Raw genomic sequence first — 27184 nt, forward strand, 5'->3', positions numbered from 1 at the left:
AAGAAAAAGGTGAAATCCTATGGCGCAAAGGACAAGAATGAAGATGTCAAGGTTCATCTTGGTTTAACTATAACTATAACATGTTTTTGTTGTTCAATTATCCCTTCAAATTATAATATAAATGAGTTTCCCTCTATCTTCCTCAAAACTGTACGAGTTGGTAGCAAGAGTTTGAGCCAAGAGTAGAAAAGAGGAAACAGTATTCCACCTCCACATTGGCATCATGCACATATTAGAAAATACTTTTCTTCTGTTTGTCACTATTCGCTCTCTCCACGGTGACAGACCTGAGCCACCAAGACCTCTCAGGTCATTTGGCACTGGTCTTTCCGTTGGCTCCAATCGTTTGAAACTTATTTTATACTCTTTCTCCGGTTACTAAAGCTGCTTTCAGACATGCACTAAACTCAGTTTGTTTTTTCTCCAAATGGGACAAAAATGTCCAATTCCGTTTTTGTGGAGATCCCCCCCCCGGTAAAAAACTGTGGTTAATGTCCGACTGAGCCCTTGTGAGAATACAGCAGGATTACACCTGGAGGATTCACCACAAGCGAGTCGGCGCGTTGATAACGTTTAAACACACAGCAGATGCAAAACATAGAAAATACATAGAATACCAATATCTCCGGGTCATAGCTCGGAGGTGCTCTTCATGTAGAAGACGAAAAAGTCAGCTTAGAAAGAAAACAAGATTCTAGAGCTCCCGGTGTTCAGGGTTGAAGCCGGTGTAGATGTCCTGCAAACCAAAACATGTGAATTCTGCAGCGGAACTAATGTCCTGCCTCCTGCCTGCCTACACAGCCACCCAGCATCTCGTCTGATAATTAAATGTAATGGAAATTACTCATAAATAACAAGAAGAGCTGTTCTGTCCACCCATAGGCACATACATGCACACACATTCCCCTGCACACACATTTTGAAGGAGCTGCATTTTTTGCAACTCCTACATCTCTCATTAGTCCAATAATTATTATTTTTTCTCATCATGTGCTGTTATCGCTCTATAATAAAAAAAATACACATATTAAACCAAAGTGAATTGCAAAGGATTCGAGGAAATGTCGCATCCGTCAGCTCCCCCCCCCCCCCCCCCCACCCCCCTTCAATCCCATCAGTGGTAATTGATATTTGAGGCTTCATTTTGCGCCCGGGCCTCCTTTTCTTGAAATGAGCTTTCGGAGCAGAGAGAAAACAGCTGAGGCGGGCGAAATGGAATTGGTTGTGTGTCGGTGCATGAGAGAGTGGGATTATCCCAGCATAATGTCAGCCTTATTAAACACTATTACACTCCACAGATCAGACTGGGATCTGAAGAGGATATGGTGCCCGCTCATCTGCACGTCTGTCTGTGTAAATTGGGATTATATGTTCATAAATGAGAGGGTTTCTTTAAATATCAGCGGCGATCCAGTGAATGTGGTCCACCTCTGACATGATTCAATGGTTTTCAGGATTTATTATGGTTATTATTAGTACTATATTTAATCAGCTACCTGAGTCAATTATTTGCAGCGTGTGGAGAATTCCGGGCGACGCCATTCATGTGAGCGCCCGGCTTTGCAGCGCCGCTTTCATTCAGTCCCTCTAACAAGCAATCATCACACACAAATGGAGAGGTGGGATGTACGGCTATCACAGGGTTACATTAGGGTTTCACTTTGATATTATAATCGAATGTATGGAAATTGCTTAACTGGACCCTGGGAAGCGTTGGTGTGAAAGAAGCGCTGGCTGTTGGGAGGTGGTCGTTGCCAGCCCTGCTCTGTCAAAGGGGGGGGGGGGGGGGGGGGGGTCACTGTGGCTCAGTGGCTAGAGCGGGTCGTTCACTTGCAGAGGGGTTCACTCCTTCGGTTCGCATGAAAGACACCGAACCCCAGTTTCCTGTTTGCAGATGAGTCGTCTGTGAATGGGATGGAATGCATGAAGAAGTGCTGAATGAATGTCAGTGTGAATGGGAGACTGTGAAGTGCTCTGAGTGTTCTTTAAGAAAAGCAATATATATCAAAAATAGGCCTATTACTAGAGTCAATTCATAAACCATGTCTTGTTCATGAAATCACCTTGAACCATATTAAAGTAGCTACATACAGGTATGTTTTTTTTAAAGTGTTCATGTCAGCTATTTATCAAACGTGGTAAAATCAAATAATTAATTAGAAAATGTTGAACGTGTTGAAGTATATTAACAGGCACTTTGGTCGTGGTCGAGCTTTTAATGGAGTTAAAAACAGGGATCATCAGAGATGCATTGCTGAAAAAATACAACTTTTATTGATTTCACAGCCTAATCAATGTTCATTTGAACGCAATTTATTTCTTTGATTTTTAATAAAGCTTTGACTTTCTTTGCAAAAGGGAATGTGGATTAATTTGAGAATGAAAACATTTCAGAGCAGCATCACCAAGTTCTTGACAAGAAACCAAAGTTTCTTTGTTTGTGCTGAACCCTGAAGGAATATCCATGATCTGAATATCAATACAAACAGTCAAGAGTGAGGTAAAGGAGCAACATAAAAGCATCTACAGCAAATAATGAATTCCTAAATCGTCAAGATAACATACATTATTAATACCGCTACAGCTAAAAACAGGATTTCCACTGCCTTTAACTATTTGGTGAATGCTGCTGTTCTGCACTAAAGCTGCAGCAGATGACGTCTGTCTTGAAAAACCTATTTCAGTCCAGTAATAGTCTTTCTACACGGTCTAATTGCTGTGTGCCATCCCATTAGGCTGAGGTGCACAGTAGGTGAATATTAGCCCGACTGTATAACACAAACATCAGCACTCGCGTCTTAGTCATCGCACCATGCATCAAATTGCTCGGGTGAAAATCGAGCTTGTACGGCGTCAGAAAGGCGGCGCAGGGCAGCGGCGTCCCGAGAGTCAAATTGTGTTACACTGCATGTCAAGTTCAAATCAACATTTGGCTTCTAATGCAGCAGAAGCAGGCCGGTGTTGGTTGACGTTGGTTTTCTGGGGATATAAGTGTTTTCTCGGAAGCAGGAAACGCGCACACACACACACACACACACACACAAACGGTCAGATGTACCAAGAGTAATCTGAGGACTCACATTAGTAAATGGTTCGGTTGGAGTCTATAGGACAATATTTGAAAACAACTGCACCTGAAAATCATTTGCAGAGTATAGACACATATTGGAACTGGCCGACTGGTCAGGATGGGTTAGAATCATCCGTCAGCCATTTTATAGATGAAATATTAGATGCAATCGATATTACAAACTAATCACTAAATAAAATTATCAACCCATTTTTATTTCCTAACAACAACAACTCCTAACAAAGTATAGTTGTTGAACTGGGTACGAGCAGGCAGAGCGCCCCCCCTCCCCCCCGGTGGATTTGTGGCAAACACTTCTTCTGTGAGTTAAATTCATGTCGATCAACATAAAGGTAAATGTGCTGCAGCCCACTGTGAAATGCCAGGAAAGATCTTCAGCATAACATGTCAGTGGTAAAAGCCAGAGAGATGGTGTTCAATTGGAGACTATATTTTGATAGATGGTCAGCAATGTGTGTCTGCGCACCTTTTTTTGTTTTGTTTCTAACAAAGATATTTCTTTGTGAGACTTTCAGTTTTAGGTCAATCACGCTTTCTATGTTTATGTGTTTAGTTTGTCCTTGTTTTTATTTTATTTTTAGAAACTAGACTGTAGTTAACAATGATTTACAAATGGGTTGTATGCCAAATAAAGAAATCATCGACTCTGCATTATTAGGTGTTAGATTATGAGCATTTCAGTCCCTTTTACTAGCAGTAAAACTGTTAAAAGGCCTTATGCCAAGAAGTAATGGCAGTTGCAGTCCCATTTCAGTTGTGACTGAAATGTTGTGTGTGCCTCTAAATGAGGTATGGGGACTTCAATATGTTTCAAGAATTGTTTTTCTTAAGATAACTGCTCCTTCCCATATTAAATCCTTTCTCGCTCCTTTTTATTCACAGTTTGCCGAGTGTATCTTGGTTTTCCCGTGGCGTTTGATAACTCTGCTAGTGTGCGTATGCGCGCCGAAACAAGGCGGAGGACACACAAAGTGTTATTATCTTTATGATTATGAGCAGCGTTCACAAACGCTGACTGCCTTTTCGCAGCGCCCGCTCATAAACGCCGGCTGGTGATATTAAAACATCGAACAGCAGGGAAAAGGAGACGAAATGATGAGATCTTTGGCTTTTCATAACACACGCCTATGCACATTACAGTTTTCTCAGCTAAACTAATCCTCCCCTGTGCCGGCTCGAATGGAGAAACTTCCTTCTCGCTCTTCATCAACACTCAGTGGCACTTTTGATTGCCAGCCATCGTGATAAACACACAGTTATGAACCTTTGAATGGTGCAGTGCTGTCACTTCAACAGCAGCAGCTAATTAGGCCGTACAGTCGCAGATGGAGACGTCTTCACCAGATTGAGAACACCACACCTCTTCCCTGTGCTTCCTGTGTTCTCTCGTTCACTGCATAGACAGGCAGCAGGTGAGCAAACAAGCAGAAGGCGTATCATGAACACCGTTAAAAGCCACCGACAGTATTTGATCCTAACTTTGCCGGGTTTTCTGTAGACTCCACACGGTTTGTACTTCATGTAGAGGACAGGGAGACGAATGGACGCTGTGCTGATGCAGGAGCGTTTCCAGGCTCTGCCTCATTGTTTCTTCCTACATGCTTAGGTCTGTCGATCGCTGTGCCGTGCAAAGGGAAGACGACTCAATCTGTTCCACTCATCAGCTGTCACTTCACTAAACTGCTAACACTGCAACGGCAGGAGACAACTTCTATAAGCGAGTTTGAAAGTGTGTGCGTTCTGTGGTTTCACTCAGCGTGCAGGGAGTGTGTGCGCGTGCGTGTGTTGCTCAGATCATTAACAAGAGAAGTCTGTGCTCCGATTGTGCTCATTCTCCCCTAATAAGAGGCAAATGCTTCCCACTGGTCCCATGAAGGCACACTCCATCATCCCAGATGATTCCAGTCCGAGTGCTTTCTGTCCTTAGTGAAGCAACCTCTCCTACGTCTCAAACTCCAACTGGGTCAGACGTGCTCCCAGTGTACAGTAGCACGCCAGCCATAAAGCAAACCAAGTACATTCCCTTTTTCTCAGGCTTCTAATGGCTGCATGTTGTCCGACTACTCGAGAAAGTTTACAACAAAAAGCTGTTTGCTGCTACGTAGCACAACGATCATTTACTTAAGCTTTCTTTACAAAATTATCCTGCCATCACTGAGGTATCATACATCATTGTGTAATAATCAGTAATACTGATATAATGTTAATGAAGGACAATATGCAATCAAGTCAGAATGAAGATAATCATAATTTTTGTAATTATTAAATTGTCTTTTATCGATCATCTAATGTTATTTATTTTCCGTCTTTGATTCTAACTTCAACCACCAATCTGATTCAACCCATTTAGACCACCAGATGCAACATATGCGGGATAGACTGGTTGCAAGTTTTGCCTGCTTCTCCGTTAAGAGCCTGATGACAGATAAATATTTGTGAGAAAGGCTAAATGCATTATGAGAAATATAAGTAGTTTGTTACAGTCCTTACCGCCCTTAAAAAGTATTTACGGTAGTGTTTCAGAGAGCATTGCTTCATTGAAAAAAACAACGATGAAAATGACAATGAAGAAGATCCAGACCCAGATGATGTCCCTGATAGCCTGCTAACCTCGACCCGGTTAGTTCAAACCTGCAGATTCGGATGCATCTGAGTCGATATGCATAACTTTTTTTTTTTTAATCTTGAGGTTCATGGGAAAAGCCATGATTGACAACAAAACCCAAAGGTTCAGGCTGCCGGATGTTTTTATCTCTATCTGCTTCAGAGGCTGAGAAATAAAGGTTTTAGTAAATGTGAGCAATTCTGTCTGCTCCTCAGAAAACCCTCAGGTTTTCGGGGGGTAATTTTCAAACCTTGCTCGGGCATGAGGGAGCAGTTTTATTAGGAGCTGTAGCTCTTAATGGGTTAATGTGTAAAAAGTACTTTGGTATTTTAGAGCGCAGTGAATGTGATCATCTTAAATTCATCTGGGCAGATAAGCCACTCCATTGATTTCCCTCTGTGCACTCTGCACATACCAAGTAGGTTTCTCAACTGATCCCAGAACTGTACCAAAGTTTCATAGGCAGTTTGCTGTGTAACGTCCTGAGTGTATTAATGTATTCTTAAAAAGGAGAAACAATAATTATTGGATATCATTTTCATTATTAGAAATAAAACAAAAGTTCAATACCTATCAATATATTTTTAATGAATTGTGCAAGCACTGTGAAGAGGTATAACACAATTAGTTTTTATGTCCACAACCTTCACTCAAGAGGAAGAAACTTAAAGGAAATAATAATTTGACATTTATCATAATAATAAACAATATATCCTCGAGCTCTAGGATGTCATACACTTTTCTTTTTAGCAGCTTTAGTGTGAATCTGTAAGGAGAAAAAACAAAGTAAAGTACAGTAAAAGTTATCACCATCAGCTATAATAAGACCCAGTGTTCTCACACGTCACAGTGGAAATGAAGAAGCACTCGCTCTTATCAGTTTTTGCAAATTGGTTTCTCAACCCAAACAGTGGGCCAGCAAGATGCTCTCTGCTCTGACAAACATCAACACTCGTGTTTACATCCTCGCAGCTGCTTCTTCGAAAAAAATACTCACAACACTTTTCACTAACACTTTGCTGTTTCTGTTACATTTCCACCATGATCACTGGTGTCTATTGCACCTTTTTTCTTGAGTGTGATCTTATTTGGAATATTGTTTTTGCAGAGTTTACCAGTTTTGGTAGAAAACTGTTTCAAATCCTGGTGTATAGGCTCATTTTATACCTAAAACTTTGTACTTGTTTGTATGTATATGTTTTTCTCTTCAAATATGTAAATCTAAGAGAGTGAGATCTACAAATTGAAAATAAAGAACGAGGAGAGAGAGGGAGCAGCAGCAAAAGGGCATTCAAATTGACGGATCCAGTTTAATTTCACTGCAGTTCCATTATGTTGTAGGATGTTGCTAAATAGCTGCCGTGTCATTATCTCCCTCCCTTGTTTGTGCTGTTTTTGAGAAGCCATTGCCGTTGTTTATTTTTCCTCAAGAAATCCTTTATGCTAATGCGACCTCTGCTAAGAATGATTTGCTGCCGATTTAACAGCGTGTTTAAAAGCTGCAGTCGGCGTCAATCACGCGGAGGGAATTGGGAAGTGAGGGAATAGTTTGGGGCCAAATCATGTTAATCTTATTCTGACCTTATCATGAATTGATTGAGCCTCTATAGACAAGACACATTGACACACACTGTCTCTTCCTCAAGAGGCAAGTCTAAAATGAAATGTAACAGTAAACACGATGGCATGCATCAGGATATAAGGCAAGCAGTGAACGGATGTTTGTTCTATGGAAGTGCACCTTGTTGTAGTTAGTAGGGTTTTGCTAAAACTACCGGAGGTTTACCAGAAAAGTTAAGGGAACCCAGTAAATTGCATTTCATTAAAAACAGGTTTTCACAACCTTTTTGTTGATTCCTCAGATAATAATTCATGGATCTTGATGGAAAGACTGAGACATGAGTATGTGCAGATAGAAATAAGAATCTAGGTCTAGTGAATTTAAATGTGGTTTGGCTTCTACTGAGTAGACTTCTACATATTAGTATCTTTACTGTCCTGTTCATCATTAAAACACACACAATGAGTACTTTTCTACTATTGCGGCTAAATCAAACTTAGTTTTGCTGCCCCTATACAAGATTTTACGTAGCACGATTCTCTGGCTTCTGATGACTAAGACAAAGCTTTTTCCGATGCCTTGACATTAAAGGTATCAGTGGTCTAAGGGAAATTCAGACCTGCAGCAGGAAAAATGTATTTCAAATTTCAACAATATGTTTAGACATGACAGTTGCATAAATCTACTAATGCAGCTTTCAGCAATATGGGGAAGAAGCCTATATCTCAAGGTGTAAAAGTGTTCATTGGTCTGGATCCACAGTTTGACTAGAACAAACAAGTGTTATCACCATCCATAAACTCCAGCGTTTGCAGGGCAACAAGTGTCACATTCCGCCGGTGGTTTACGGGGGTCGTCCCCCTCGCTAAGTGCTATTGAAGATTTACTATGGCGATCATGCATCTGAGATATCCTAATACAGGTCAGCGCTGCCCGGGAGCCAGCCAGGACATTATGTCAGCAGTCCGGCTCACTCTATAAAAACACTGCTTTACTGTCCATCCTAGAGCCTCCACCAGCCACCGGCTCGTCTCCGGAGCGAGATTTAGAGAGGAACTCTGCTCCCGCTCAGGAGTTAACGGATGTCTTTTGAGAGGTTTATAACTCTGTTAGTTCATTTGGCACAAGACTCGTTTCCATGCTGCTATAAACTTTGCCATAAAGGGCTCAGTAAGGCTAACCCCTGCAAAGTCCATAAAAAGATCTTTGTCTCTGATAATGTCAGTGATACGGTATATAAGCGATGGCGGCCGCTGAATGAGCCCCCGCGGCGCTGTCTCCTGTGAGAACCTGCTCTTACTCTCCAGCCTTTTCTGTGTGGTTCTTTATCTTCTTCTCATTGTTTGGTTGTCTCCCTTTGTTCCCGTCGCATCTTCCTTAAAAATATCCAAGTCCAATTTATCAGTAACTTTCACTCAGCGGGATGCCGTTGTTATTTGAGCTTTTAGTAAAACAGAGAAGACTTAGATTTCAGGTGTCTCGGTTCTTTTCTCCTTCAGCGAGAAGATGTCGAAGTTACAAAATTGTGTTGATACCTGCGTGTGAGGATTTCTTTTGCCTTTGCACCGGTGACAGCCAGTGGCCGAAGTCATTCTGTTTTCAGGTTCTCTGGCCTCACTGAACGGATGCCAAATTTCACAGGGACCTCGTATGTAGATTGAAACTGCGGTGATTGGAGGAGGCAGGGCCGCTAATTCTGGTTGAAACATTGATGGACTATTCATCCATCAATGTTTCGGGACTATTCATCCTAAAAATTAGGCTTTTATAAAAATTATAAAAGCTTTGTGAATCATCCACATCAAATTGCGGGAAAAATAAGTCCTCTAGCTGACAAAAAAATATATAACATTCAAAATGCTTGCAAAAAAATCAAATAAAAAATATCAAAGGCTTTGGAAATGTTTAATTAGGACGAAAAATGCTTGTTAGTCCACAGGGAAAGAATCTTTGTGCTTAGGCGAGTATCACGAAAAGTAAACAGAACTTTCCTTTATTGAAAATAATAGCAGCACAAGGCGCCTTTAATGAGAAACGGATTTTTGGTGTGATTTAAAAAGAAAATAATGAATAAACAAGGAACTCGTAGGAACTCTCCCTCTGACGGGCTCTGGGATCGGGCCTCACACAGAAAATGGAAGCCACCCAGGATACACCCTGATTGACAGTGTAACCCCCCCCCCCCCAACTGTGGTCCAAAAAAGCCTCACAGAGAAAACAGAAGTAGGAAGTGAGTTTTGAGTCTTGAGAGGGCAGAAGGGGAATGTGTCACCAAAGTGTTTTTTACACTCCCAGTCTATGTTGTTAATTAGCTCTGATTATCCTGGTTAATAGTATTGTTTTTCCCTCCCTAACAAAAATAGCCTCAGTTAAGGGAGCTTATTGCCTTCATTACATTATCTTCAATAATGAATCTCCGGTCATTCTATCTTATCAAAGCCTAATTCAGTCTAATAAACCCTCATGCTACAAAATACCAGCCTAATTAAACTGAAGAAATCAATGCAACAGATGAAATTCAAACAACCATGGCACAAGGGCAAACCAAGGAGCAAATTAAACAGCAATCGAAACTCAATCAGCGGAGACGCTCTTCTTTCTCTTCATCCCTGCGTCATGTTTGCTGTGTCCAAGTTAGCCTCGGCCTCAGTGCTCCGATCCGGCCGCTCCGCAGAGCCACCAGAACTGATGCCCTCTAAACGCCAGGAAGCAAGTCAAAGCAAGTGCAATTTCATGGAGCCACTGGTTTGGAATTTGTAAACATGCAGGGTGAGGTTATGCCAACACATGCACACGGTGTGAAAGACAAGGTGGACGGGTCATAGGATCAAATACAGGTCATGTCAATTTGAGGGGGAAGTACAGGCTTGACAAACACATCATAGATAATCTATTCTTACAGTGTAAATAAGGTTCCAATAAACGTGCCATGTGTACATTATCACAGTGGGAAATTGAAATATCACACAAGCGCAAATACAATCTAGAAGGTGAAATATTTCTTCTTCTATGTCTTTAACTTAGGGAAACGGTCTGCCACTGCATTAGTAAAATCACAAAATCTTCGCCTGTGGTTTTGTAAAGACTGAACTAGGTTCGGATGATTTGTAAAAAGTTTTTCAGTAAATCAGTCAAACTAATATGTGAACTGTAATAAAGCAAATTCATTTAGCATTTTATTAATATATTTAAAAAAGTAACATTGATGAATAATATAAAATCTAATATAAAATGTTCATTGCAGATAAACCAGGTGGGATGAACACAAACTTCACTCTGCACAATAGACGGATGGAAGAATGGCTTTATGAAAAGCAAAACAATAATAAGTATATTGTAGAACTTCTTGAGGAGGACTCACTTATGACAAGGAGGTATGTACTTTAGCAAAGTGAAAAAAAAAATGCATATATGTGGTTTGAGTACAAAGACTAGAAACTTGACTTTTGACGTTAGCATTAACTGTGATGATGACAATTATTATCCGACAGGGGTAAAGAAAAGAAGGCTCCCATATGTCATAGTTCTTATTATAACTTCCTGAGGCTCCCACGCCGACTGCTCTCCTCGCTAATTGAGCAAACACCGCTCTCAAGGCTACAGCAGACATTTGCTGGAGAGGCCGCACTAATCCTCAAGTGCAAATCAGAGATAGCGCTCGGAGCTTTCAGCTAATGAAGAGAGGAAGGAAGGCCGATGAGTGAGCGACTGAAAGCGAGAAGAGACGGACGGCTCCTCTTTACGAGTGTTTGAAAGTGTTGTTTTTCGATAACGTGATGCTATTTAAATGTCGGCTCCAGAGCAGAGGGCCACTGCTACCACTTTTTTTTTATTTGGCAGCGGATTAAGAGGCGTGAGTTAATCATCTTGAGTGTCAATAAATAATGCATATTGCATTACATTTAGAAGAAGTGCAGGTGTTTGTATGAACAGGGTTCACCAAGAGACATGAGCTAAATGGATATTACCTGTGTCATCTTCAGTGACATTGGAAGGCTCTTCTGTTGTGTTTGGAAGTGAACATGAATATCATGGTGCATAAGCAGAGGGAACAGGGTTATAATTCTCTCCTGGTGGAGTATGATAAAAGTTATTATCTATTCTATGCAGAAAGGAAAGGGGACCCGGCGCTGCTTTCTGCTAATATGCAGGATACGTGTGGACGAGATGGGTTCTGTGTCCCCACAGAGAAGGCAAAAAAAAGCAATAAGGGTTTCCATTTTTATTGTTTTATACTTTTTCATGGATGACAATTGTGTGGAATGGAACCGAACATAGGGCCCATCTTCCCATCTTTTATCATATGCATTAGTTTCAGGCTGCTTCTCGCGTAGAACGCCACCATCTCTGCAACGATCTCTCATCCTTTGCATCGCCTGCTCACCCCGCTGCCTTTGATTTCAAGAGCTGAACTATTCTGCAACATTTGTTGATGTGGTGTTGCAAGTAAATGCTGCAGAATTGTGCTCCTCCTGGAATTGTTCTTCTTCGCTGACAACCGGGAGAGGGACCCGCCATCATCGGCCACGCCACCGCAAAGAGCCAGAGAGATTCCATCGCTCATGCACACGGAACTGCAGACATGAAACAAACATAAGTTAAGAAGGATTTTGACTGATTAGCACAGATACAGTAGGTTCAAACTTCCACTGAGCAGGAATTGACAGAGCCTGACTGCATCATGCTCTCAAGTCATACTGAGTCTAATGAAGTATTCATTTTTGTATACATATGTATTTTGTATGACATGCAACAGATTAATGGGAACCAGGAAGTTGTGGTTGATGGTTGATATCTTCACTCTGTTACCGTCATGGTGCCGTCTTTAAAATGAAGCATGAATTTTTATCTCAACAATAGACTAATGTGATTTTTAGCACAAATATTAACCTATTTCTGTTTGAAAAGCAACTTTAAATAACCATTTCTATCAAGTCAGTGTTGATTGAAAGGGAAATGTATTTCAATGTCTATTGTATAGCCTTGTTAAAATCTCTCCTAAGTTAATATCTTTTATGAAGTTAGCAGTTCATAGGCCTTGCATTTAATTCAAAAAATAAAATATAGACAAATTTGACATTGCACACAATTTTTTTTAATCTTGAGCGTACGTACACACTCACAGACGAGGTTGAACAATTTATGTTTTACCCACAGAGCCGACACACTTCAGAGAAGGCGTCTGATGGGTACAAAGATGACATCAGCTTTACCTTTGTGTGTTTTCTTTGTTGTACAGTGTAGAAAACACTTCCACACGCTGCTTCTCAGATGCTATGGTGTCGTGATCGTCTGCTCAGCTCGGCTTTGCTTGCCATAGTGTCCTCCATGTTCATATCAAAATAACATGACATTACCGACTTACTTCCCTGGTCAACAGGGCATGTAGTAGGTCAAGCTGACAGTGGTCTGATTCACTTCTAGACTATAATTAAAGTTTAAATATGAATTTCGCAGACTGCTCTAGCCTTCCGCTTACCCTTCTTAAAGTCCTCTGAATATCTGCACATGGCAACAACAGGGAATGGGGGATTGTGGATGTGCCACCTAAAGCACATGTACGGTGTGGTTTGGTTTCTGTTCATATATCTTTAAAACAGTTAAAACTTGGGAGGTAGCACCAAACGGACACTTACTCACTTTACCACTATGCTTTTCTAACCAATGACCGACAAAAGTAGAAAAGTTCCAGCAGAGGGTCATAAAGTGAAGTCCTGTCAGTAGAGAGACAGGCAGGCGGACAGGTCTGCCACCCCCACCTAATCTGCCTGCCAGTTGCTCTGCTGCTCAGGTCCAGTGAGTATGAAGTAGCAGGCCTCACCAACCAATCTGCCGTGTCTGGGTCTCAGGGCCCGGCTTCAGGCCTCTGAGCCCCAGGCTGAAGAAGTTCTGGATGACTTCCAGATCTCATTAACCTTGGGCTGAGGGCCTAGAACTATGACCAGAGCCCCAAAGCCCCAAACCCCAACAAGCTCCCATCAAGAGGAATGAAATCCTCACTTCAAAAACTACTTTTTTATTTCTAACTTTGTAAATATATTTTTTTATTTGAGATCTCAAATGGGTAATATGTTAATTAAATCAGTTTACGTTAGTTTTAAGATATTTTTTATATTTTATACATAAAATATGGTAATAAATTTGTTTAATTCTGCCCATTTTGCATCTTAAGAAACTTTGCCGTCAACACTTAAACAACTTTTTTTCTAAAGTTTGCGTACTTTTTCTTTCTATAGTTGTTCCTGCTTCGAATATTTTGTAACAAATTTGTAATCTGTAGAATGCACATATTGTTATTGTACTTATTGTGCCTCCTAAATCGTTGTTCAATGTAACTTTTTGTGTAAGACAAATAAATCTCATACAAAAGGCATTTTGCAACAAGTAGAACATGTGTGTCCTTCACAGAAATCATTCTGATTCAGTGATTAATGGCACGTGTTGTCATTTATGTTGTTGTCTGATATGTCCGCTGACGACCTCTGTGGCTCCACACATTCACTCTAAACGTGTGTTTAGAGCTCTTGTGTCAGGATCGTCAACAACAGTATAAAGGATCATGTCACACTCGTGTCTGACCGACAAACACAGTGCGATATGTTTTATCACAATCAAAATAACACGGGACTTGATGCTGACAGGAGCTCTCAGGTCTTTGTCACACGAGACACCAACTGTTTTCAGATTTTGCCTTTCACATGTGAACAATGCGGCAGGATGTCCCTCGGTCAGAAGCGTTCGCCACAACAGAAAATAGCCGGAGGGTTTAGGGGGGGGGGGGGGGGGGGGACATCTCTCTGCATCGTGAATGTGCTGATGCTTCATGTATGTACACATGGTTCTGATATGGAGGTGACAGGAAACGGTTCACTAACTCTTTGATCATTCTACGTGTGTTTCTATGACCTTTTGACTTCTGCATAACTGTTACCAAAGGGATTAGATGTAGGAACACACTGCCGCTGTTGCCCTGCTGCCTCCTTCCACCGTACTCTTTTGTTTTGGCTGTCATGCTCACTAGTCACCGGACCATCAGCAGCCTCGTGTGCGAATCCACCCAGTGCCAAGTCCATTTCATCTGTACGGATCAGTAATCATGTTCACTGGGGAGCTAATACTGACTGCATAACACCTACAGTACCAGTGCTGGCATGCTTTTCATATGAGGGGGCAAATCGTTGTCCTTGATGGATCAACGCTGGTATTTGATTTGCAGACTTGGCTCGTCTCTGACCTGCTCACATTTCCCCGTCTTCATTCAGATATTGGCACGCTGTCTAGTCCAGTGCAATGTGCTGTTTGTCACCGCTGTTTCCGCGTTGTGTTGCACGCGGTCCGTGTGCAACACAACGCCTGCCTTCTCACCGCCATGTGTGTGTGTGTGTGTGTATGTGTGTGTCCGTTCCTGGATGATGCATGGTCAGCCATCGCACACAGCACCACTGTGGCCTTGGAACAGAGCCTGGTCAGACAGATTGCAGAAGGAGGCTGCAAGGCTTTCGAAAAGGAACATCCCCTCAGTTCAGTGAAGGTCGGACAGAGTCTTAAACGTTGTGTAGTGGTGTGTGTGTGTGTGTGTGTGTGTGTGTGTGTGTGTGCGTGTGTGTGCGTGTGTGCGGGGGGGGGAGTTGACTGACGGTTTTTGACTCAGGGACACGTCGGTATCAGAGGTTAATGACAGAGGCAACCTTGGTACGCTGCAGGGGATGTCACTTATAATGCTGATACAGTGTGTGTGTGTGTGTGTGTGTGTGTATCTGTTGGTGCGCGTGTGTGTGTCAAGTTTTTAGATACAATTTTAGACAATTATTGTCACAGGCTCTGATCCAAAAATACCACATTCAATTTTTTGGTTGGCTGTTTTCAACTGCATTAGTACAATGAACGTGTGATTTATCGAGCTTCAACAATCACTCCTCATCCGGCATCAAAACAAATAGGTTCTCACTGACCTGTTCATTGTGTGTGTGTGTGTGTGTGTCTGTGTCTGTGCGCGTGTGTTAGCCTCTTTGCCGCTGTCCTAATTGTTCCCGTTTGATCGGAGCGCTCGTGGTTTTGGGCACTTCCTTGTCCTCCTTACAGCTCCATTTATCACAGGCAGCAATGGAGACACACAAAGGCAACTCGGTGCTTCAAGGTGAATCCCTTCAAATTGCTCAGCTTGTGTTACCTTGTTAAATCGATGTGCTTGGTGACAACCGGCAGCAGTGGAAATCTCACCAGGCAGGAGAGTTTTGTGACGGGGAGGTGCCTTGGAGGTTAACGAAATATACTGAAAAAATAGTTGCTGTCCATTTTGCTAATAAGCGATGTCGCTTTTACTTGTTGTGTGTACGCCTGTTTGTTTGTGCTGCAGTATTGTTATTAGTCAAATTCTCATTGGAGCAGTAACTTTCTTTCTCTTCACTTTTTCCAAGAATTTTTTTTAGAGTTTGTTATTTGCTTATTATCTCCTTTAGCCTCGGAAAGGAGCCAGATTTGCATTAGGAAGATTCACAATGCCACCTTTTCTACTCAATAGGAACAATTTTAATAGAAGAAACTTTGATGCTAATACATGTGTGACTGTGTGAATGTGGAACCGGCAGAAAACCTCCTCATTACACGCTTTCATACACGGGGGCTTCTGCAGGAAGATAAGCAGTTTTGGCAAAACATTCCTTGCACCAAACTGAGGTGTTTAAATCTTCTCTCTCTGGCATCAAAGAACTCGCAGAGCTGCAGCTCCTTATGAGTTTTGCTGTAGAATGAAACCAATTTAGAATTTTTTTCTAAATTTGTTAGAAAAAAATCTCTTGCTAATTTCCAGCTCTGGCGTGACTGCTGTGCCAAACCACTGCTGCATAATTTTCTCTTTATTCCTGTATGTTAGTTATTATGTCGTGGCTCTAAAACGTGCACCGCAAGTTCATCAAATTTAATTCCGTGTACCAAGCAGTCTCTATAATTAAATTGCCTGGTGCCAAAGGAGGTGCACTTTGAATTTCATTTGAAAAGAAACCATATTGTAATGATGTTTTTTTTCTGTTATCACCACATCTGTGTTACACTTTTCAGTTTTCTGTGATATCATGATGTTTTTTTTATTATGGAAGGCATGAGAACCATAAAATACCTCCACCTATCAAACTGTTATTGATAATAATTTAATCAAATTAACCTTAATTTTGATTTCTATCTTGGACTATTAAAAACTAGCTCAATGTTCAACACCCTGAGACAAACAGTTGATATGTCCTGACGTTGTCTCTCAAAGGGACTCTCAGTCAATGCATTTGTCTCTGTTTTAATTATTCTTTGAGATTTTCACACCCACAATTCAGATGAATATGTCTTTAATACTTTGACAGTATCCTCAGGGTTAACTTGCCTTTTTCATTCAGGAAGCAACCGGAAAAAAATGTTTGTGTGTGTTTCTGCATTGCAAATGTTTGAAAACATATTGAAATGAATAAGGAGAAGAATTAGAATAATTGTCATGTAAAATGAAAATTAGAATTTATAATCCTTAGAGTAAAGGTTCCCGAAACCAACACAGATGGTCTCATTATATTTGAGTGAATCACGCTGCATCAATTTCCATGTTTGAAAAGATAACCTGAATTTCATTAATATGTTGAAATTATAATTTTAAATGATTATTGACAGCCGCACGACAGCTCCAGAGCCGTTTGTCCTTATTGATTCCGTAGCTCTGGCTGTTATGATAATATAATATCGATGGAAATGTAACAAAAATAGAGACATGATTTCTTTCAGCACACAACAGCTTCCCCTTTGGGTCCTTGAATATATGCAATGTGTTCACCCACATGTCCACAACATGGCCTGACTTTTGTGTTTCTGTCCCCCCCCCCTCCCCCAGCTTGCCACCCAGGCTTCTACAAGGCATATGCTGGAAACATCAAGTGTTCAAAGTGCCCTCCGCATAGCTACAGCTATGGAGAAGGGGCGACTATCTGTCGCTGTGAGAAGGGCTTCTTCAGGGCTGAGAAAGATCCCCCAACTATGGCATGCACACGTGAGTATACCACCAGCCAGGGCTTAAGACTGGGGGGGGGGGGGGTTCATACCTTACATGCTTGGTCCGAAATAACAGGGGCAAAACGGACCTCAGACCCAATTTAGTTGATATTCGATCATGTTTCCTGTGGTCATATTATCTTTTGTCACGCTCTCACTCCTGATGTACTGGTGTGCACGGCTGCAGTAACACAAACATTAGCACATGTGCTGCTGCCGGCTGCCACTCCTACGCTTAATGCTGTGTGCGTCAACCTATCCTGACGTGGTTGTAACTCTATTCCAGACACATGATTGGTTCGGCGCGGCGGAAATGAGTTCCTATCGACGTTGTCTTATATTTCTTAATTTCTAAAAGTTGTTTCTTTATCATTTTTTCCCCCAAGCCCTAGTTGGGACCAATTGCACAGACTATTCTGAAAGATAGCTCATGTTTGTTAACTCTTAATCCACCTTTGTGTATCTAAATCCTTGTGTATTATTACTTTGTCTATAGAGCAGGTGGATCCCTCCAGTGGTCTCTCAGAATTTGCTGTGGCCGTAAATCCAGTCTCGTCTCCAGCACTTATCCGGTGTGAAACTGTGCATTAGAGAGCCTCTGGATAAATTACATGGCTTTTGTTCAGCTGCGTCGTCCTCATCGATGATTCACCGACTGTCATAATGACTTTATATTTGCATTAAATTACAGTTTAACAAGACTAATTCTCCTTTAATTAAAAAGCCATTTAGCTGTCACCGAGATAGACGGGGGCCACGTCGGAGCGCTCTCCAGGGCGAAAGACTGTATTTGTCTTTTACTGCAAGACAAAGCCAAGTTATTGTGTGGGTGCTGTGGCTTCACAGTGCCCTGCAAGATGCACTTTCTTCTAAAAGAAGACTCAATTTTCTCTACGGTCTTCATACAGTTTTCATTTCTAAATTTAGACTCACATATCCAGTGACATAATAAGGGAAACTGTTTTCCATACAGTGATATTCATATTTCCGGATTTAACATGTGTTTCCAAGGCCACTTTTGCTCCCAATACAAACAAGAATCTCGTGAATAACGGTTTGCCTTTTAATCAGGAGCTCACTGGCCAGATCATAAACAGTCTGCTTGCCTAATGTCTACGAAAGAAATGAAAACGACCAGAGATTAAAAGCTGACGGCCTGAGAGGAAGACGAAGGTGGATAGCATAAGGGTGGGGGGGGTGTCATGGGAGGTGAGATAAAGGTGGAGAGAAGGAGTGAAGGCTGGATGGAGTAGACAGTGAAGAGAGAGAGAAAGGAAGGAGGGTGGTGATACCAATCTCCCGTGGAGGAGAATGGGAGCTGACTGATGGCAGTGGGGTGGCGCAGCAGGGGGGGAGCTGGGTGGATTCACCCTCGATGGAGAGAATGGAGGAGGTGAGATAATGGCCGATAGAGGCGGAAAGAGATAAAGAAAGAAAGAAAGGACATTCGCTGACAGAAGTGGAGGAGGGGTGGGAGGAGCCCTCCTCTCTGCTGAGGTTTTTGGCCGAGGCAGGGATGGAGGGACGCAGGTGGAAGGAGAGGGAAACATCCCATTGTCTAGGCAGACAGTGTGCTTGGCAGGATGGGAGTGTTCAAATCCCTCAGGCCTTTTAACTCCACCCTGTTGACAGCTGGGCGGCCTGCTGTAGCACAATGCTCATCCTGACACACAAACGCACACATCCCAACAGCACCTAAACACCTCGGCAAAGGGAAATGTGAGGGAGGTGAAGTTACTGAGACTGTTTACTGCACAGGAGTGAAATGTTTTATGTATAGAGTTGTTTTGTACGGCAATAATATGTGACAATGAACCTGAGAAAAAGCATATATTCATAATACTGTAGTGTACCTGTGTGAATTTAATAATACATATAAATATTTGTCTAAACACTTAGAATAATGTGTTAGCAGTGGTGTGCATCAGGGGTACATTTTTGGTCCTGGGCATTTCTCATCATATCTTGTCCCTGGCCACATACTGGGAGTGCCTCTCAACTATATGCAGATGATGTATAATGTTATCTTCCCTTCTGCATGGTAATTTGGGCTATCGATAAACAACCAGGTTTGAATTTTAACAATTGTCTTGGAATCAAGCTCAAAAGAGATTATGTGTTTTCATCTGAGGTCATTTAAATCCCACACTCTTTTATATCAGCAAATTTATATAATTATAAGACTGGAATTCACTTTTAACCAATAGAAACTATTATGTTATTTGCAACCATTTAACCCATGTAGGTGTAGATGCAAAACTTTAGCGAGATTAAAAAGCAGCTGTTAAACTATCGGAATTATGGGAAGACAAGACATGACCCCCACTATATTTCAAATCCATTTCAAGATCGTATTTATTTTATGTATGTAAGATTTACCACTTCCAAGTAATTAGATGGATTTTAACTCATTTGCATATCGGAATCCATCATCTTTTGTCACAAGGACGGCGGTACACCGGTGCGAGGGGGGGTCTGTAGCCCTGTCCCAAATCCATGCAGCCAAGTCAAGCCTCCTCCGGCATTTTAGTTTTTATAATAAATATATGAATAATAAAGAGTACTTTTAAGTTAATGACCATACAGCGACTCGCTTCCAACCTTACCCCAGGCTGCGTGCTCATGCTGAAATTTCACCATATGACACGCATGTGTATGTGGAGGGGGGGGGGGGGGGGGGCGTTGCCTGTGCATATTGGTCCAGCTTGTGATCCACGGACCGTCTTCTGATCAAAAGATAAGTGCAGGTAGAAAATGAAAGTCCAGACTTCATACATCTGTGAAAGGGGGGGGGGGGGGGGGGGGCATTCATTTGATGAAGAATGTCTTGTGTCAAACTATCAAGGAAAATGCAAAGAAAAACAGTAGTCTCAAAAGTTCTGCATATTGATACAACTCAAAGATTAACATGCACACCTTGAAAGGGAAATAAGAAAACGTGCATGCTGCAGTAATATGCTTACTTACAAATACCTTTGTTGATGCTTCCCCAGTCACGTCCATCTGAACCATCTAAAAGAGCCAGTTTGGGAAGGTGCACAGAAAATAGTAACACCATTAGCATAGCGTTGCCATCAGCAGAAGTGGATAGCACTCTGGATATTTTTGATTTACATCTGAGGCTGTGATAGACAGTCATCCAGAAACATGGGAACCAAGGCATCGCAGTGTGTCCTGTATGAAGTCAGCGGTGAAAGTTATTCTTGCTTGCAAAAGAAATATACTAGTGATGATGACGTGCATGTACAGTTGGCTGCACCTTGGATATTCTGGATTTGAGTTCAGATTTTGTGTGGGTTTGTATGGAGAAGAGAACTTCCTCTTAAACTAATTCTGAAAGTTACTGTTTTCTTAGCCCCTGAAGGTCTTTGTCATTGTATCCGTGTATCTTTTCCTAACCTCAGCTAAAGTCTTCTCAAACACCTGATACCTATTTTTTATTTTCTGTTGACAGGTCCTCCGTCTCCTCCCCGTAACCTGCTGTCCAACCTGAACGACACCAGTCTGATGCTGGAGTGGTCACCTCCCAGCGACACTGGGGGCCGCCGGGACCTCACCTACAACGTCCAGTGCAAGCGCTGTGGCCCCGAGCCGGACCAGTGCCAGCTGTGCGAGGAGGTGCTCCGCTTCCTGCCGAGACCACTGGGTCTGGTCAACGCCAGCGTCACTGTCATGGACTTCTCGGCGCACGCCAACTACACCTTTGAGATCGAGTCGCTCAACGGCGTGTCGGACATGAGCTCCTTCCCTCGCCAGGTAGCGATCATCACCGTCAGCACTGATCAGGGAGGTGAGTACTTCCAGCATTATTACAATTTTGCATTTGTACGTGTTACTTTAACACAAAGAACACACAGAGGACTGTGTCAAGTGAGTTTGTGTTGATGGGAACCGACACCACTCTGTGTGATGTCGAGAAAACCGTGATCTCCACAGTGGAGTGAAAATGTTGTTTCCTGCCTCTGTCTGCTGGAAATAATTTTCACACTTTGCAGAGTTATTCTCCAAAGGGTTTTATCACTCTAAGCTAATATGTGTTTATTATGAAACTACATTTATCATTAGCAGTTCTAAGTATTTGCTTTGCACTGCATTATTAAGATTCAGATTAAGATTAAGATCCATTTATTCGTCCCAAACACATGCACAGACATGCAAAGGCACACTCATGCAGGTAGGGAAATGTAATCTCTGCTTTTGACCCATCTGGTGCAGGACACACAGAGCAGTGAGCGACCATGTACGGTGCTCGGGGAGCAGATGTTGGGGGAGTAAGGTGCCTTGCTCAGGGGCACTAGACAGGGTAGGGAGACTCTTGGATTTTTGGACAGATCAATCCACGTTCGTCTTTTGTTGTCTCTCCGTGGAGTCGAACCAGAGACGAACCAGAGACCTTCTCTGCCCATAGTCCAAGTTTCTGCCACTAGACCACCGCCTCTCCTTAATTTAATTTAATAGGTTGACCTTGGTGGAGAGGTTAGAGCGCTGTGTGGTTTTTCAACCTTCATTTTTCACTCTTTGTTAAACACATGCTTTTGACTGTGTTCCTCTGAAACCTGTTGCTGAACTTGGCAGAGAAAGACAAATCTAGATTTAAGTCAGAATGACATTTTGGCTCCTCTAGCATTTACTGTGTTGTGACCTTAACCGCTGCTGTAAATGATGGCAGGCGGCCAAGCAGAGGTTGTTTCTACCTACTTGCTCTAAATAAGGATTTTTATGCTGAAAGGTCCATATTTCCTCTGGGACACGGCTCGCTATGTGGAACGCTTATGCTTTTAATATGTGATTTGCAAACACTGTGTTTTCTATTTTGCTCGCTCCTCCTGCTCCCATCCTCCCTCAACCCTTCTCTCACCTCTTTTTTTTCTACCGGTTGTTTGTCCTCATCTCTCTCTCTCTCTCTCTCTCTCTCCTCTCTCTCCTGTTTCTTGTTACTTTATTCTCTCCTTCCTACTTTCTTTCCTTCCATCCATCCCTCTGTTGCTGTGGGAGTGCGGGAGAAATGCATTTACTCATACAGCCAAAACACATTAAATGCATTATTCTATGTCACTGGGGACAACTCTCGCCTTTATTGCCAACTTAATGTTACACGCAGCCTTTTTTATTTCATTAGGAAGCCCAGTTTAGCACATAGTCATGGCAGGTCCCTGGGCTGTACACAAGACCCATTTCACCGCTAATACACTGACCTACAGTTGTTTAAAATGCTCAAGGGAATAAGCAGATTTCTGGCTCCCAGCCCCTGAAGAACAGACCAATGATTAATTTTGTTAGAGTTTAGTTTCGTGAATCCATGGACAGTAACATTCATATGAAATGTAATTACAATGTTATTGAATTAATAGCTATGTTTTATAGTATAGTGTTGTCTTTAGTGTACCATCCAGCCCATGCATTGGTGATTCTGGTTTGGCCACTGTAACATAGCAACTTTCGCACCTCAACTAGGAGCTAGATTTACAGGTTTTCTCACTGTGGTTGTGTTTAACATAGAAAAGTAGAGGAGTGATTCATGCACACCAACATCACACAGCAGCAACTATACTGCTCTCATAACATTACCTGTAAGGTGCCACTTGATCAAACCATTTCTCTCAAAGGGGCTTAACATGAAAACAAAACATTTTACTATGGAAAATGTATATACATGACTTTAAAATAAATGTATTTTAAAAATCATGAATCTCAACATGCGATTTTACCTCAGCTAAAGCACAGATAACTTAGTCAAAAGAATTCTTAAAAATAGGTATGTGATTGAATTTTTTTTTTACATAGGAAGCAATAAATCTTCTCTTTCTTTGACAGTGTTTTTCCAGCGAGGTAAACTTTTGGCAGGATTTCAGTGGCAGGAGCAAACCACCTAAATTTAACTGACTGTTGTTCAAGCAGATGCCAAAGGACTGAGTGAAAGACTTCAACAATATATTGGCCGGGCCAGCTCTTACAGAAATACAGCTGTCCCTGTCTATTAGCTAAATGGCTTAATTTCCTCTTCTGCACTTCCAGTACTCGACATTACTATTGACTTCCCTCGACAGACGCACTGCACTCAGACACCCAGGGTTATACTTGTCTTACACGTAAATAGATTCACCTTCAGAAATTCATTCAAACATTATTTTGTCAATTTTTCTATAATTTCCAGACCTAAGGCTTATTGATTTTGATGAAGAAATAAAAAACAGTAGCCTCAAAAGTTCAATGTATTGATACAACTCAAAGATTAACAACCACACCTTGAACGGAAATATGAAAACTTGCATGTTGCAGTAGTATGCTTACTTACAAATACCTTTGTTGATGCTTCCCCAGTCACGTCCATCTGAACCATCTAAAAGAGCCAGTTTGGGAAGGTGCACAGAAAATAGTAACACCATTAGCATAGCGTTGCCATCAGCAGAAGTGAGGCAGCCATGTGAAATCCTCTGTGTTGTGAGGAATATCAAGAGTCTCCTGTAATAATGTGCTGTAGCCCAAAATAAATTAAACTTAAGTAATTTGTTGGTGAATGCCTTGTGGCAGTAAAGTTTTGGCATGGCTTGTGTGCCTATGAGGAGCGCGCACAAACACACACGCACATACACACACACGCACACACACACAAGCTGTGTACAAATGCATGAGTAGAAACTATAGGCCTGTGATACTCTCCTGTCATATAGAACCTTTCCACTATTTGGTGATTCAAACAGTGGAGCTCATCTGATGTATGCATCAATATTTAAAACACACGCATGCACTGAGAGAATTGCAAAGCAGGAGGATTAACTGCAGGGGGGGTTGTTGTCTCGGCTTGGAGTAAAACCCCTCATATTTGGAGAAATGAGAATGAGAGTCTGGGGAAATTACAAGTGGATTTGCAGTTCTAGAAGTCAGCACCAGGATCGTGACACTGCTGCGATGTGTCTGACTTTCTAATTTACTGGTTTAGTTTGAATAACGAGGTAAGAAAAGTTCACATGGAACCGAACTTCGCAGAAGAGGAAGAAACGCAGCTACAGATAGACCAGATCGTCCATCTGCGTACCCACCAAACAAGCAGCATCTGCCCACACGCTTCGTTTCACACCTTTATTGTTGTTGCCCACATGTTGTGTGGATGGAAGGAGTCCTGGGTCTTTCCACAGAGTAGGTGACTGGGTCAGGAGGAAGAGAAAAGAGCAATAGGCAGCTGGAGGTCAAGTGACAGCGGAATATGAATGTGGGAGGTGAAGTGAACGGAGGAGAAAGGAAATGAGCGAGAAGGGCTGAGCGGTAAATAGAGAGGAAGAGCGAGTTAGGCAGTGAAAAAAGAAACGTAAGAGAGACAGAGAGGTTATGAATGTGCAGCGCCGCAGCGGAGCGGGACAGAGACAGATGAAGTGACAGAGAAAACGAAGAGGTTGAGAGAAGATAGAAAATGAGTATGAGGAGATGATTGAGTGAGGAGAGGAAGGGTAAAGAACGGGGTGGCAGCATGAAGGAGAGGGTGAATATGCTGACAACAAATGTGGGCAGCGGATAAAGAGACAGAGGGGGAAGGGATCCGTGTGTTTGCATGTTTCCACTGTGATCATGTGATTTTTTTTTTATAGTCAAACCATCCCAATCATCTGAACTCGTTAAAGAAGCATCTACGCATCAGGTAGAAGTTTTGAAATGTGCTCGTTCACTGATTTGCATTTCAGCTCATTACACAGACTTTTCTGCCTGAAGATCATCTCAGTGAACCTATTCAGAAATAGTTATTATCATATCTTTCAAATGGAAAGACTAGCTGCCAGATTTATAATACGGATATAAGATGTCAAATGCACGTCCGTCTCCAAACCAATCAATGTCAAGTTTAGGAAGACACAGCCCAGAGTGGTGAAGACGCCAGGACCTACATCTAAAAATGATTGAGCACACGCCATGATTCAAATATGTGAAACCAAAACCAACCTGATCAATTGTAAATATTATAACAAGCACATTGATCCAAACTTCTAGGTGTACAAACATCCTTCAATTAGTCATTTCGGAAATAAAAAAAACACACAGAGACAAATATCAGATAAACAGTCTCTAAATCTCAACTGCTCCAGTTAGTTGGGCTCGACAGAAGTGTTCGCCAAACCTTTCCCAGTTTTATGAAAAGTTACAACCATTAATTCTGCGTTTGTTGAAGTTGCAGACCCCATCTCAATCGTTGAGAAGTTGAGTTCTGAAAGTTTTGGACTCAAAACAGCAACATTTCTTAAAGTGACATATTTCTTTGCATGTATGTGAATGTGCACCTGCCTGTGTGGTTAGATTGATTATACAAGTAATAGCTGTGTTTCATAATTCAAAACTGTAAAACAAGTGGTGACTGCAGAGAGGAGCTCTGGAAGAGGAGGAGGAGGAGAAGAATGAAATGGCCTAGAAAGGCGAGCGTTGCTTTAATCACAGGAAGCAGCTGAGTAATTGTGTATGTCACTGAGACAGATCGGGCCCTCGGTCGGGGCGATGCATCAGGATGTTCCTACAGCAACTTGAGAGGCTCTAATCAGACGGTCTTTTGTAGATGAAAAGCCGGTGGGTAAAGCTAACTCTCTCGGATGTGCATGATGATATGGAATAACAGGGGAGGAGCTGGCGAGTGGAGCGGCGCTCGTTGACTTGGCATCGACTCCAAGGGGCCGGATCATTTCCATTTGTTTCTCTCCCCCGGAGGCAGATGTAGGAACCGCACAAATCCAAAATGACATTATGCCACCATGCACAAACTCTGAGCTGATCGGGAGTGTGCTTGTCTACGTATCAACACACTGAGGCATGTGTTACTCCAGGGTTAGAACTGCTCAGCTCCTGATGAGTGTGTCATTTCTGCCTCACTCTGATTACTCCGGCTTTAACCATCGCTGCCTGGATCGTCTTAATCTCTCCACCGCCTCCCACTGTAAACAGAGCTAAACCACTCTGATTTGCCGGCGCCATGCACAATCTGAGACTTCATCAAAGTCTGAATTGATTTGAAAATGTGCTTACCTTGCACGCAGTGAGTGTGGAGTTAATGGTGTGCAGAATAGGGTAGAGGACTGAAAGAGGACTTTAGGAGCTGGGGTCTCTTCCTGAGCGATCCCCCATTGTTCAGATGGGATATGTCATCTCACTGGTGAGTTCTACCGGGGTCCACTAGTTAGTTCCACTAGTTAGGCAAGCCTGGCAAGCCTGGTAAACCTCCAATGGCGGGAACTCAGGAGGCTTCCATCCCAAAGGCAGTGATAATATTTATAATTACATATACACAAAAATATACACAAAATGCAAGGAATGGTTGAACATATATAATAAAAAAAAATATAAAATGCAAACAAGGTAAATCCACTGGGATGATATTCCTTTTAACATGCCATTATACCAGGTCTATACTGAAGGGCGTCACTTCATACGGCACTAAGGAGGTTTTGACACCAGAAAGTCTAAACTAAGTATTTGTAACATCAGTTTTGGGTTAGTTTTGGTTTCACATAACAATTTAGGGAGAGCGTCTCTACCTATGTTTGACATTGATTGGTTTGTAGACAGATCTGAGGTCGAACCTGAGCAACCCCCTTTCTGGAGAGACCAGTGAGGCTTCCATACTTTCTCAACTTCCTACAATTGGTCCGAACTATCACAAAAAGGTTTTCTCCCCACAGCAAACACCTTTGCCCGAGGCACCTTTCACACCTGTTATTTTGGTCTAGACTAACCTGAAAGGTCTGAACCAAACAAGGTGAGCGTGAAAGCCCTTAGACTGTAAACTGTAAAGGCCCTTTTGTCCTCTGCTTTAATTGTGGGTCTTTTAACAGCATTGACTTCAGTGACCTGACAAGAGAATCAGAATATATAACAAAGCAAAACCTTGAATTCATAATAACTAGTGGAGCCAATGTAAGGCAGCCCGGAC

At 42.1% G+C, this 27184-nt stretch overlaps 1 protein-coding gene across 3 annotated transcripts in view; it reads left to right on the top strand.

Moving 5' to 3' along the window:
- Positions 1-27184, top strand: part of LOC133967485 (ephrin type-A receptor 6-like) — a 105702-nt gene that overhangs the window by 24659 nt on the left and 53859 nt on the right. For all 3 annotated transcript variants that reach the window (XM_062402960.1, XM_062402959.1, XM_062402961.1), the window contains exons 2-3: positions 17123-17278; positions 20735-21070. In XM_062402960.1, the coding sequence (XP_062258944.1) occupies positions 17123-17278; positions 20735-21070 (492 nt within the window). The remainder of the gene's footprint in view (positions 1-17122; positions 17279-20734; positions 21071-27184) is intronic.

The sequence above is a fragment of the Platichthys flesus genome, chromosome 13, assembly GCF_949316205.1.
Source record: "Platichthys flesus chromosome 13, fPlaFle2.1, whole genome shotgun sequence".
NCBI lineage: Eukaryota > Metazoa > Chordata > Actinopteri > Pleuronectiformes > Pleuronectidae > Platichthys > Platichthys flesus.